At 32.2% G+C, this 13913-nt stretch overlaps 1 protein-coding gene and 1 pseudogene across 1 annotated transcript; both read left to right on the top strand.

Moving 5' to 3' along the window:
• Positions 1-529: 529 nt before the first annotated feature.
• Positions 530-1880, top strand: LOC130967982 (probable serine/threonine-protein kinase WNK11). Its single transcript, XM_057893411.1, has 2 exons — positions 530-595; positions 1008-1880. The coding sequence occupies exons 1-2, from the start codon at positions 593-595 to the stop codon at positions 1878-1880; spliced, it is 876 nt and encodes a 291-aa protein (XP_057749394.1). The 5' UTR covers positions 530-592.
• A 6651-nt stretch (positions 1881-8531) lies between these two features.
• On the top strand, positions 8532-12967 carry LOC130972002 (heterogeneous nuclear ribonucleoprotein 1-like; annotated as a pseudogene).
• Positions 12968-13913: the final 946 nt, after the last annotated feature.

The raw sequence follows: 13913 nt of genomic DNA, 5'->3' as shown, positions 1-13913 counted from the left end.
ACTAATTTTAAAAAACTCTATTTTAGGTGTTTTTAAAAGTATTCTTATCTTTTGAAAGTTGCAAGCATAAACATATAATATTTTTAATTTACCAAACAAAAATGAGGAGTTTGAATTTTTAAAAAGTACAAACATTTTTTTTTAAAAAAATTTCAGCCTAAATTTATTACACTTAAGGTTAATAGAATAACTATTAATTAATAATAATACTATGCATGACCAATAGGCATGAGAATTCTTTTTTTTTAATAAGATACTGTAATAAATAACGCATTCTTTTTCTTGCACTCATTGGTTGAGGGCTAAAATTGTTCTTTGGGTCAAACTCAATAAAGTTTTACCATAAGAGTCAAAATATAAAAAAGTATGTTCAAATCCAAGGGAAAAGTTGAATTGAATATGTGCAAATCCATATAGAGTTCCATTCAATATTAAATAAAGTACTACTACCATTTTAACTTATGCTCTTGATTTCAATATAAATACTCAATTCACGTAGCCCCCTTTTTCATTGAGCTTTTGTCCCAAATATCACATTCTACTCTTCACTTGGCACCTTCATTCTTTCTACAGAGAAAGCAATTGGATTTTCATGGTAACAATCAGTGTGGGGTTCATATACATAAAAATGTTCCAACACTCCAAAAATACATACAACTTGAATTCCCTATGCTAATCAATTTGCCTCTTATGTTAGATCACAAATACCATGCATGCCGCCATTTCTTCTATCTTAATTTCTTAACAAAAAAATTAATGAAAATAAAAATGTAGAGGCAATGTAGGAGTTGAGTATATCTTGTTTAAGTACTCTGTGTCTTTGTTTCTTTAGACAGTAATATTTTCTACTTTGTTTGTTGAACTTTTTTTCATTTTTTAAAGAAAATGTAGAATGTTTGTATGAAATGATGATGAATTGCTAGCCTTTTATTTCCAGAAAGAATGTTTTATTTTATTTCAATTTGATTTCATTTTGATGATGTTTGCGATCAATGTTTTGGTGGTAGATGCCCGGCGCTAAAGTTCATCCATCATACGCGGAGTCAGAGACATTCATTGAGGTGGATCCGACGGGAAGATACGTGAGGTACCCGGAGCTTCTAGGATCAGGTTCAGTGAAGAGAGTGTACAGAGCATTTGACAAAGAAGAGGGAATAGAAGTGGCCTGGAACCAAGTGAGATTGAAGAACTTCAAGGATGACCCTGTCATGGTTCATAGGCTTCACTCCGAAATCATGTTGCTAAGAGGCTTCTCGAACGACCACATCATTTCGCTATTCGCATCCTGGAAGGATGACGTCAGCGACACTTTGAATTTCATCACGGAAGTATGCAGCAGCGGCAGTCTGAGGGAGTATAGGAAGAGGCACAAGAATGTCTCCATGAAGGCTGTGAAGAAATGGTCAAAGCAGATTCTAGAAGGTTTGAATTATTTGCACACACATGATCCCTGCATCATCCACAGAGACCTCAACTGCAGTAATGTGTTTGTCAATGGAAATACCGGCCAGGTTAAGATCGGTGACTTGGGCTTGGCGGCGGTTGTGGGGAGGAGTCACTCAGCGCATTCGGTTCTGGGGACGCCGGAGTTCATGGCGCCGGAGTTGTACTCGGAAAAGTACACGGAGAAGGTGGACATATACTCGTTTGGGATGTGTGTGTTGGAGATGGTGACGAGAGAGGTTCCGTACAGCGAGTGTGAAAGTGTTGTGAAGATATACAAGAAGGTGACGTCAGGCGCGAGGCCGCAGTCGCTGAATAAGATTAACAATTCCGAGCTCAAGTCATTCATTCACAAGTGCATCGCTCACCCGCCCTCTGCTAGACCTTCTGCTGCCCAGCTTCTTCACGACCCTTTCTTTCATGACCTTCATTCTTAGTTATCATCAAAACCTTTTCTTTTAGCTTCATCACTCAATTTACTCTTAGATGGGCTTACCCTTCTTAATGTCTAATTATGTTATATGTATATTAAAATTAATTATTAGTATAAAATACATAATTAAATTCTATATATATTTATACTTTTAATTAGTGATTAATTTTAATATACAAATAATATTTTTTAAAATTTTTGAGATTGTAAACTTGTTGTATCGGCTGAAATACAAAGCAATTTTGTTATTATTATTTTAAAACATGATTTTTGTTTGCTAATGACAAGGACCTTTTTTTTTTTCTACATTGCAATTAGATATCCTTTAAATTAGTCATTCATTTAACTTTTTATTACATTAATTTAAAAAATAAAACAACACATCAAAATAGGTTTATTGTTTTTTTAAATTTAAATACCAATCTACAAAAATAATTTAATTAGAATTAAAAGTCAAAATTTTAAATTTAAATCTTATAAACCTTAACAAATTCCAAACAAAATCTTAAATATTCCAAATCAGATTTTTCCCGTAAAAATTTAGAGCTGCAGCCCTTCCCCCTCCTCATCTGTGGCAACTTTCATCTTTTTCTATACTGCGCATCTCTTCTGCGACGATCTTTTTCTTTGGCGACACACACCTCTCCTGTGCCGCGCACACATCCCTTCACCTCCTTCGTCGATGCGCACCTCCCTGTCCCCGGTTTCTTCCCTCGCGCCGCACGCAACCGCCCCTTCCTCCCGCGCCTCCCCCTATCTCCTCCCCTGCGTCTCACTCCTTTTTTGTCTTTGGTAATTTTACTTGTACAAATCTAAAAAAATTTTGTTGAGTTTATTCATGAAAATATGTTATCCTTTTTTTAGTTTAATAAAAGGTTATATTTTTTAATTTATGCATAATATTAGAAATGTTTGTGTTATCTTTTATCTTTTTTTAAATGTGTTTGTAATTATACTTTTTTTTACACTCATATGTTTAATTTGGAAGTTGTAATTTTAACTTAATTTGGATGTGTTAATATCTAATTTTGGATGTGTTTACGTTGTTCATTATGTTTTCATGTCCATATATAAGTTTTTTTACATGAATTTTAGATGTGTTGATAAAATATTTAGAGTGCATTCTTATAATTTTAGATGTGTATTTGAATTTAATTTTTTCTCCATCTAATATGTAATTTAGAACCACAATGCCAATAATTTAGATATGTCAATACATAATTTTAGATGTGTTTATCTTATTTATTTAATTTTAGTTGTGTTTTTGACATAAAATTTAAATATTTTAAATAAGAAAAAATTAATTAAAGTGAGTTTAATTTATTTTTTAAAACTTCCGTGATTTTTAAAAAATCAATTCACGAAAATTCATTACAAAATTTATGATTTGATTTGCCAAAAATCAATATATTGCAAGTGGTTATAAATTTTATGGTGACAAATATAATAATTAATTAAATAAAATAAAAATAGTTTTTTAAAAATAAGAAATATGATTAGTTAAAAAATTAAAATAATAAAATATTAAATTTAAAGGCCGAATAAAAGATAATATTTAAAGGATGAGTAACATTTTTCTTTTTTTGATAGTGGGTTATTCTCCTCAAAACAAATGGAAATATTAAAGCTTAAAATCTGCTCATTTTCTATGGAGCAAATAATATGGCTCTTGAAGTAGAGCTAAGGTTAATGGTGAAAGTGTAGTCGTGCAATCAGTCTCGGAGACTCTTGTGGAGTCAACTGTCTCGTGTGTTTGTGTTTTTTTCTTGATAGAGTTACACTTTCACTTGGAAATTTGCCATCTCATGATTGGTATTTGTAGTTCCTATATTCCTCTATTTGTTCTTTTGTTTTTGTTTTAACTTCTACTTAGTTGGAACTTGGAAGCGTTGTGTAATAATATTAAAAAAATTTTGGCCAACAAAAAGATAAAAATGAAAAAAAAAATATCATTCTTTTCATAAGCAGCAAACATATTGTTTATTGATTCAATTTTTTGCATTAACTACCACTAATTATTTTAAAAATGCAGCAAAAATTAAGGAAAAATTCGATTTCTTAATTCTTTTCTTATTCTTTTTAGTTTGGATATGTGAGAAGAAGATCGACAGAACACTCAATTAGAAGAGTGTATGAAATGAAAGATGGACAAATGTTTAAAGGCAAAGGAAGATCTAAAAAGACTATTCATGAGATGGTCAAATGAGATTTACATATAAACGGTCTCTTGATATGATACATAATAGAACACAATGATATCATTTAATTCATGTAGCCGATTCCACCTAGTGGGACAAGGCTTTGTTGTTGTTATTGTTGTTATTGTATTCTTTTTAGTTTGGATCTTTCTTGTAGAAATAAATAAAAAGATCTTTACAAAAAATTAGATCTAGTTTAGAAATCTCCTTTAATAATCACAATTTTTTTATATACTTATTGTAGCTCCATTGGATAACAGATTGATGAATCTTGAAAAGATTCTTTACCAAAAATCATCACCTCAACTCATTAAGAAATAAAAGGATGAAGCAAAAAAAAAAAAAAAGAGAAAAATCTAAGATATTCCAAAACTATGAAGGTGTGGTAGATCTCAAAATTTTGTCTAGAAATTTATTCTTCGGAGAGATATTAGAAGGAGTTTGAATCAGATTCTCTTTTAGTAACAAATGTGCATTGATATATAGAATTGAGTTAGATCACATATCTAAAACTTTTAAAAATCCAGTTTAGACTATCTAAAAATAACTTGAACAGTTTGAGAAAATTAAATCTACGACTTAATTTCAAGACCTAAAAGAAAAACAATCATTAGGACTATAAAAAACAAACTTAAAGATGGAAAGTTTGTAAAAAACAAAGCAAGATTAGTATATCTAAGACTATGAACGAGAATGAATTAATTTTGAGAAAACTTTTGCGACAGTCATGGCAGGGTTAGAAAACTTTTGATATTAAAAATAGTGGTTAATACTAAATCGGTATCAGAAAGATTTTGATGCTGACAAAATAGTACTCGATTTTTGTTATTGACAAAATAATTCTTAAAAGATTTTAAAATTTGACAAGCGTGTCCCCGAGCTCGCCAGAGCAAATCTCCGGCAAGTACAATGCTGATATGGCCACCGTATTATGGTGATTTGGCAAATTATCCCCCAAACCCTAATTCCTTCCTCCCAACACAGACTCCCCTTCTATCTCCCTTCCCATCGCAGTTCCCCCCTTTTCCCTCTTCCCTCCTTCTCTCTCTCCATCGCAGCCCTTCCCCTACCCAATGCACACTCCTCCTCCATTGCATCCCCCTTCCCTCTCTTTTTCCATCGCAGCTCCTTTTCTCAACGCACACTCCTCTTTCCCTTTGCCTCCCTAATTGCAGCAGTAAAAGCAATAATAACAGCAGAAACAACACCATTAAAAATTCAAATAGAATCAACAGAAGAACTTGCACATTCAGAACCTAACCTTATTTGTTCTTCCTTCTCTCTTTTTTCTCCTTCTTTTCTTCTCTTTTCAAAGGACTCATAACAATAACAATAACAATATTCATTCACACACACAGACATTTACACAAACACGTAACATGCATATATAAATATAAAGAAAGAAAGAGAGAAATGTTGAGGAGTTGAGGGGATGTGACTATTTCAGGCCTTGTTGAGGCTCTGATGGTGGTAGTGGTGGTCTTTGATGGTGCTCTTGCAGTTGAGGTTGCTAATGCTGCAATAGAGAGAGAGTGAAGTGTGTGTTGGGGTTGTTGTTGTTATTGCTGTGAGTGATAATGTTGAGAGAGGGAGGGAGGAGTGTGCTTTGGAGAGGGGGCTGCGATGGAGAAGAAGAGGGAGGAGGTTGCATTGGATAGGGGGAGGGTTGCAATTGGAAGGGAGATGGAGGGGGAGTCTGCATTGAGAGAAAGTGATTAGGGTTTGGGGGATGGTTTGTCAGGTCAGTGGTCATATTAGTATTGTGTTTGTTGGAGATTTATTCCAGCAAACTTGGGGACACGCTTGTCAAATTTTAAAATCTTTTAGGGACTATTTTGTCAATAATAAAAATTAAGTACTATTTTATCAGTGTCAAAATCTTTCGAATATCAATTTGATATTTACTTCTTAAAAATACTATTTATATACCAAATACTCTTGACACCGAAATAAGCATCTAGTTGTTAATAATTAATTGTGTATTTAAATTGGTTAGAAAACTTTTCACTTATTCAGATTTATATTGACGACGTCATCTTTAAAGCAACTCGGATATCATTATTCAAACACTTTGTTGAACTGATGAAAAATGAATTTAACATAAATATGATGGAAGAATAGAACTTTTTACTTAGATTTTAGATCAAACGAATTGAGAAAAAAATATATGTCCATTAGTCAAAGTAGTAGAAGGAGCAATAAGTTTAATATGCAAGATGTTAAGGCGATGAGAACTCTATGCATCCATCTTAGATCATTGATGGAGAAAGTGACTCTAAGATCACTTATAGAAGAATGATTAGATTAATTACTTCTATACCTCATAGCCAACAAACCTGATGATATCAAAGGTTATTTACGGGTACGAATAATCAATTACCCAATCAAAAATAATCCAAGCTGATTACTCCATTATTATATTATATAAACTTTATCACGCTAATCCTAATTTTTTCGCCAATTAGCAGCCACCTCTCATCCCTCTCCCTTTCTAATTTATATTAGGGATAAGTACTATTTAATCTTTACGGTTGGGGCTGAAATTAAAATTATTTTTAACATTATTTTTGTTTAAAATCATCATTAACATTAATCGATCGTACTTTTGAAATCATAATTGAAATCGTCTAATTTTGGTCCTTAAATAAATAATAATCCTAGGCGCTTCTCCAATTTTGATGGGTTCTTCATACTAGCAACTAGCAGGGCCACTAATCAGCATTCATTTTTTAAAGTGTGAGAATCGGCAGAAGTATCTTAGTTAAATGGTTAACTCGCTCATTTATTTAAGTAAGTATTGGAGGTTCGAAACGAGGACCCTCACTCCACCTTACACCAATGATACATGATTAAAATCTCTTCCACCATGCCATTTCCACAAAACTACATGCATATTTTTCATTACACTTCTTTCGTAATACATAACTTTCATACCAAAAGGTTGAGTTAAACAATTGAAATCTTAAGACCACTTTATTCACTAAGACTATATTTAAAAGAGTAGAGATTGAAATTAAAAGAGTAAAATTAAAAGAAAGAGCCTGAAAGACAAAATAAATTAGGAGAAGATTGTGAAGAATAGTGTTAGATATAAATGAAAGATTGTAAAAGGTGAATTTAGAGTATAAAGTTTTGAATAAGGATAATTTAAAAAAAAAATATTAATAAAATTTTAATTTTTATCTTTAGAAATTTTAGTTTTTTGTATTTTTATTTTTTAAAAAATTAAATATATTAAAATTTTGTATTTCAAAATTAAAATTTTAATTTTAATTTTAAATATTGAATATAATATTGAGTCTTAATTTTCTAATCTCAATTTCAATAACTCAAAAATCACCCTTTCTCCCATAAACTGATGCCTTAAACTCTCTTTTGGTTGGGTGTTTTCTTTTCCTATTCTCTTGCGCTACCATGTTTCCGTTTAATCATGTTTAGAATATTAAAACAAGTATTTAGTAATAATAAAAGCTAAGGTTGATACATCTTAATTTAGAATAAGATATGTTCGTTATTAAATATATCTAGTACTTATAAGTAACCTAGAAAAACATAAGAAGTTTGCTTGGAATTGTAATGATGTATGGGTGTGGAAAAAGGCTAACTAAATTAGGCTATCCAACCTCTATTGATAATGTCATAATTATATATATTGGTTTTAGATTATTACTTTCCTTCTTACAAATACTAATGGAATTTCCTTGGTTGCATGTGCATAAGAATTTATTATTTTTAACTCAAAGAAACAGCTATCTTTAATATAAATTGAAATGACCGTCCTTTAAATATAATTTAATTATAACTAATTTAAATTATTTAAATAATTATTTTATTGGTTTAATTAAATAAATATTAAAAGTTTAAATTTTTCTGTATATATCATAATTTATTAATCAATAACAAATTTTTAGATAAAACTCAAATTTATGATAAATTTACCGAATTAAGAGATATAATAAAAAACCAAAAAATATAATTTAATTATCAATTATATTACGTATATATAAAAAAATTAGTCAATAAATAAACCTGGTTATATAAAATATATATTTATATATAAATATATAATAATTAATTTTTTGTGAGCATATATTTTTTTAGTCCATACTACATGATCAAATTATTTTAATAATCAAATTTATTTAAGTTAATCCAATAACTGATTAACATAAAAATTAATTGAAAAAAAGAAAGAGATATATAAGAAGACCTGATTGTATTTGATAAAACCATTTCTTATCAAATTAAGTCAAATGCTACATTTTCAACAAGAGTCTTACTACACAAGCCTTGTAAAAATTGTTTTTCCATTTTTCAAAAAATAAAATAAAAAGACATATAATCCAATTAAGCAAACCCAAATTAATAATTTACATATTTTTTAAAAAAAAAAAGACAAATAAATCAACCTTTGTTGTCATCTCTTGCCTCCTCCAAACGAAATATTTCTTACACCAGAGGATCTCCATTGCAATCTCTCTCTCTCTATTTATAAATAAATATAAAAATTGTTAGCTACAAATTCCTTTTCTTTTCCTTTAAATTAAGACAGTGGAATTACCAAGAAGAAGAGATAAAAAAGCAAGAGAGAGATATATATAAATAGAGAGAGCGAGAGTGGGGATGATAAACACATCCTCTGTTTTCATTCCCAGATTTTCTTCCTCTTATTGAAAATTTTAAAGAACCAAAACAATCAAAAAAAAAAAAAAGAAAAAAAAGAAGAAATTCCCATGCCCATGATTCTTCCTATATCTTCATCCTTAAATGGTAATTTTTTTTTTCTCATCTGGGTTTCTCGATTATGTTATTTTTTTGTCGTCCCTTGATCTAATAAGAAGCTTTCTGAAAATTTTCATCTCTGATCTGGTTTTTTATTTTGTGGGGTTCTGAGATTAGATAACAAAGTTTGGTTTTTGACTGATACTCGGAAGATCCGATGCTGTTAGATCGAATTTGACAAAAACCCACTTCGTATCTGATCGAAGCATCAAACTGGGTTCTGTCTGAATTTTTAAGTTAAGGTGTGTCTTTTTGTGTGATTTTTTTTATTCTTTGCAGATTCTTCTTCATCTACATTTATGATCGGTTTTGCTTTTGCCTTTGCTCTTGCACTTGTTGATGGAGGAAAAAAGATTGGATTTTTATGCAGATTGAGCTTGAGTGCTTGTTAATCTTCAAAACCATTCGATTAGATTGATTCCTAGACTTGAATTTTCTCCCTCATTGGATGATTTAGAAATGATTATTGAATTTCGGTTTTTGTTAAGTTTTTAGTGCTTTTGATTTTGGTGTTTTTGGTTTGGCATTAACTTTTGACTCAAATTGATTGAATTCTCTTTAATCTCGATATAGAAAGTATAGAAAATTGGTGATTGATGGTTTAACTGGTTGTTTGATATCAGAACAGATGGAATCGGATCTTGGCAAACTCTTCATTGGAGGGATATCTTGGGACACCGATGAGGAACGTCTCAAGGAATATTTTGGAAAATATGGGGAAGTTATAGAGGCTGTGATCATGAGAGATCGCACCACCGGTCGTGCTCGTGGTTTCGGCTTTGTTGTCTTTGCTGATCCTGCTGTTGCTGAGAGAGTCATTGTGGATAAGCACATAATCGATGGCCGCACGGTGAGTTGCTTAATTGTAGATATAAATGCTTGGCATTGTGTTGCTACTGTGTGTTTGTGGCCTTAGATTGATTTAACCCTTTCTAAACTTGTGATTTTGATAGAGATCATTGTGTCCTTACTCTTTAGATTTTCTACTTTGCCAATGAATGAAATCTTGCATTGATTCGGCTCTATTGGCTTGATTATGTACTTTCTAACATAATGAGCAATGGTAGAGCATCCCAAAAATTCTCCTAAACATCCTACTAATCACTATATGATGATAAAAAGTAAATACGCCAATGAGTCGTAGCTCAAGTGGCATTTGATCCCCCTTCCCCTCAGATGTCTCGAGTTCAAGCCTCTCCAATGTGACCAGAAGTATCAATAAATACAATCAACGTCTTGGAATCCCAAAAAGAAAATCAATTCTCCCATGATTTGGTTATTAGGGGGATGTTTAGGATGATAAGTTAGCAGGGTTATGGTGTAGTCTGATCCATTAGTTGTTCCACCTAGAGGAACAAGAGTTGGTTGTTCTTGAATTTATGTACATTAGATTACACTTGATCCTGTTTAGTTTAGCAGAATATGAAATGGAAAATGTTTTGTTGATATTCGGTTAAATTTCAGGTTGAAGCAAAGAAAGCTGTTCCTAGGGATGATCAGCAGTCCATAAATAGACAGTCCGGTAGTGCGAATGCCTCTCCTGGTCCTGGGCGCACGAAAAAGATCTTTGTTGGAGGTTTGCCATCAACTATCACAGAAAGCGATTTCAAGAAGTATTTTGATCAGTTCGGTACAATTACTGATGTTGTAGTAATGTATGATCACAATACTCAAAGGCCAAGAGGTTTTGGCTTCATCACATTTGATTCGGAAGAAGCTGTGGATCGAGTTCTTTATAAAACTTTTCATGAACTGAATGGAAAGTTGGTGAAGTCAAGAGAGCAGTTCCGAAAGAGCTATCCCCTGGCCCCAGCCGAAGTCCATTGATAGGGTATAACTATGGTATAAATAGGGCCAGTAGCTATCTAAACAACTATGCTCAGGGTTATAGTATGAGTCCAATAGGAGGATATGGCGTCAGGATGGATGGTAGGTTTAGTCCTCTTACTAGTGGTAGAAGCGGGTTTACTCCATTCGGCAACACTGCTTATGGAATGGGAGTGAATCTTGAGTCAGGATTGAGCCCAAGCTATGGAGGAACTTCTAGTTACGGGAGCAATATAGGATACGGTCGAATATTTAGTCCTTTCTACAGTGGAAACTCGAGCAGATACACCACTCCTATAGGCTATAGTGGGGGAAATAGCAGAAGCGACTCTATTATGAACACACCTTCTCGAAATGTCTGGGGAAATGGAGTCCTGAATAACGCTAATAACGCAGTCAGTCCTGGTTCTTTCTTGGGATCTGGAAGTGGGAGCTTTGGTGTTTCAATTGGAAATAGTGGTGCTAATTGGGGTCCATCTATTCCATCCCAAGCCGGAGGAGCTGCTTCGGGCTATGCTACGGGGAATAATGTTTATGAAGGTGGAGAATCCGGCTTTGGGTTAGGCGGGGGAGGGTATGGAAGAAACAGTGGTACGGGTATGACTCCATCCTCTACGTTCGCTGCATCAACTGGTAGTTTTGAAGGATCCTATGGGGATTTATACCGAACTGGCAGTGGTTCAGTTTACAATGACTCTGCTTGGCGAACCGCTTCTTCTGAGATGGATGGTTCTGGCTCTTTTGGTTATGGTCTTGGTGGTATTGCTTCAGACGACCCTGTAAAGACTTCTGAGGGTTATATTGGAAGCTACAATGTTACAAGTAGACAATCTAATAGAGGTAAACATCTTTTTCTTCATTCTTATATCTGAAAAAATATCGGGTGGTAGATATTTTATAATTGCGAAGATGGACTTCTTTTCTGCATAGATGTCTTTAAGCTAAATATCACCAAGTTGATAACTTGCATATACCGAGTATTCTTGGCTGCTGAATTTCAAACAATGCATAGCTTCATTCTGATTTTCGATAAACTCTTGATAGCTTTCTCAGAACTGTTAACATCAATCTAGAGTAGAATTTATTGCTTGCACCTTCTTGTACATATGCATACATAGGTAGAATTTATTCCGTGCGTCGATCCAAATGCTTAGGTTTCTAGATCACTTCCTTTTAAATTCATGTCGTAATTCGATGTTTAATTCTAAGCTATATCAACTTGAAAAATGCTTAAATTCAGACAAGACCACACAATCTGATGTTGAATGTGGATGACTGATGCTTAGCTAATTAAAAGTATAAGCAACTAATTTGCGTTGACCTAGTGGTTAGCTTATTGGTCTGTTTAACCAAGTATCGAGAGTTCGAATCCTGCTTTGTGCATGCAGCAACCCATTAGCCAGCAGCAAACCCTTAAATGGAGCTCAGATCTGCAGTGGATCAGTCCTTGGCCTATTGATCTAGGGGATACCATGGGAAATCCAAAAAAAAAATCTTTAAAAGTATAAGCTTGTTCAATAACCTATATAGAATTTTCGATTCATTTTATTTCGGCAGTCGCTAAACATCTGCTATGTTTATCTTTGTTTCAGGAATTGCTGCTTAGGAGATATGATATTTGGTTATGTCACAGTAACAGTAGATCAAGCAAACTGGTCAGAGAATTAAAATGAGGTATTTGTGAATTCATAATGAGAGAAAATCTGCATCAGTCATATATATATATATAACAAGAGAGAAAGGTGTTCTTTTGTTTTGAAGTATACATATTCCAAAAACACAGAAAGCAGTTACAAGTGATTTTGTGTATGGTTTCCGGTTCCTTTTCGATCGGTCGCTTTTTTTTTTTCCCTCCCTTTTTGTTCTTCTTTTTGTGGATTATATTTTTCAAGAACTAGGGTTCCTTTCTTGGAATTTGATTGAGGTGTAAAATCAGATTGCGGGATATATACTCAAGAAGATTTGTTGCAATAGTGTACTATTGCGTCTTGGCAGAGACGCCTTCTCCCCTTGTTAGTTTGTTTAATTATAGAGGATTATTAATTTTTTTTAATTTCTTTCTTTTTTTCTTTTTGCCATTGTAATGCCTGGCACAAAGGTGTTTGTTCTTGTCACCAACTTTTTTTCTTTTTTTCTTTCTTTTTTTTTTTGTCTGGAATATGTAATTCTGAGATCAAATTGTAAGTTGAGGTGCAGTTTGATTTTATCAAGTGTGAAAACATGAGTGGGATTTGCCTTTATGGGATCCCAATCAAATAATTAAAGTTTATGAACAGTTTATTAATTTTTTTAGAGTTATGTAACTTTACACTTCAGTCTATTTTTTGAATCAAAGTTCTGACTTCTGTCTATATTCTGTTAAAAAATGTTATGTGCATACCCTCCAAATCGGCACCAATGTATTTATATATAAATATACGTGTTGTTTAACTCATTTTCAATATTTATTTTATAATATATATACACTTGTTATTTTGGTGGCTAATTTTTGGTGTATCCTTAGCATGGTTGTATCTTGTTTGGTTGTTAGAGTAATAAAAAATGTTATGTGCATACCAAAAATCAATCACTAAGGGTTCGTTTGGAAAGTTTCAAAAGTAATTTTTTTGAATTTTTGACTTATGAAAAATAGTAGTATTAATGTCTGGTGCAATTTTCAAAATCAATTTGCAGTTTTTTAAGAAGTTATTTAGGAGCTTATAGAGAAGTTAAAAAAAATGACTTCTCTCATAATACTACTATTTTTTATCACATTTCTATAAAATAAGCATTTTTAAAACTAAAAATCCAATACAAAATAATTTATTTATAAGTTATTTTTTCAAAAGTAACTTAATTAAGTTGTTTTTCCAAATTGGACCTAAATCAGTTATTATGTATTTATGTATAAATACATGCGTTTAACTCATTTTCAATGTGTATTTTATATCGGCAGCAGATTTTTTTAATACACAAAGCATAATTTTGAGTAAAATATCGAAATTACTTACAAAAAAAATCATCTTGCTACAAAATTACTCTTGAAAGATCATGTCACACTGACAAAAACGTTTATTTTTTGGTAGATTAGAGAAACAAATCAAGTCCTTAGTGCACAATTTTTCTATTTTTTTTAATATTAATTTTATCAATGGCATCCTTTGGTGAGCAATTTTCTTCATGATATAATATTTCATGGGTAATTCTGGTAATTCATTCAGGTTTTTTCCAACACAGACGCAAAAAGAATA

This window comes from Arachis stenosperma, chromosome 1 (assembly GCF_014773155.1).
Source record: "Arachis stenosperma cultivar V10309 chromosome 1, arast.V10309.gnm1.PFL2, whole genome shotgun sequence".
NCBI classification, from domain to species: domain Eukaryota; kingdom Viridiplantae; phylum Streptophyta; class Magnoliopsida; order Fabales; family Fabaceae; genus Arachis; species Arachis stenosperma.
This window is presented reverse-complemented; position numbering and strand designations above follow the sequence as displayed.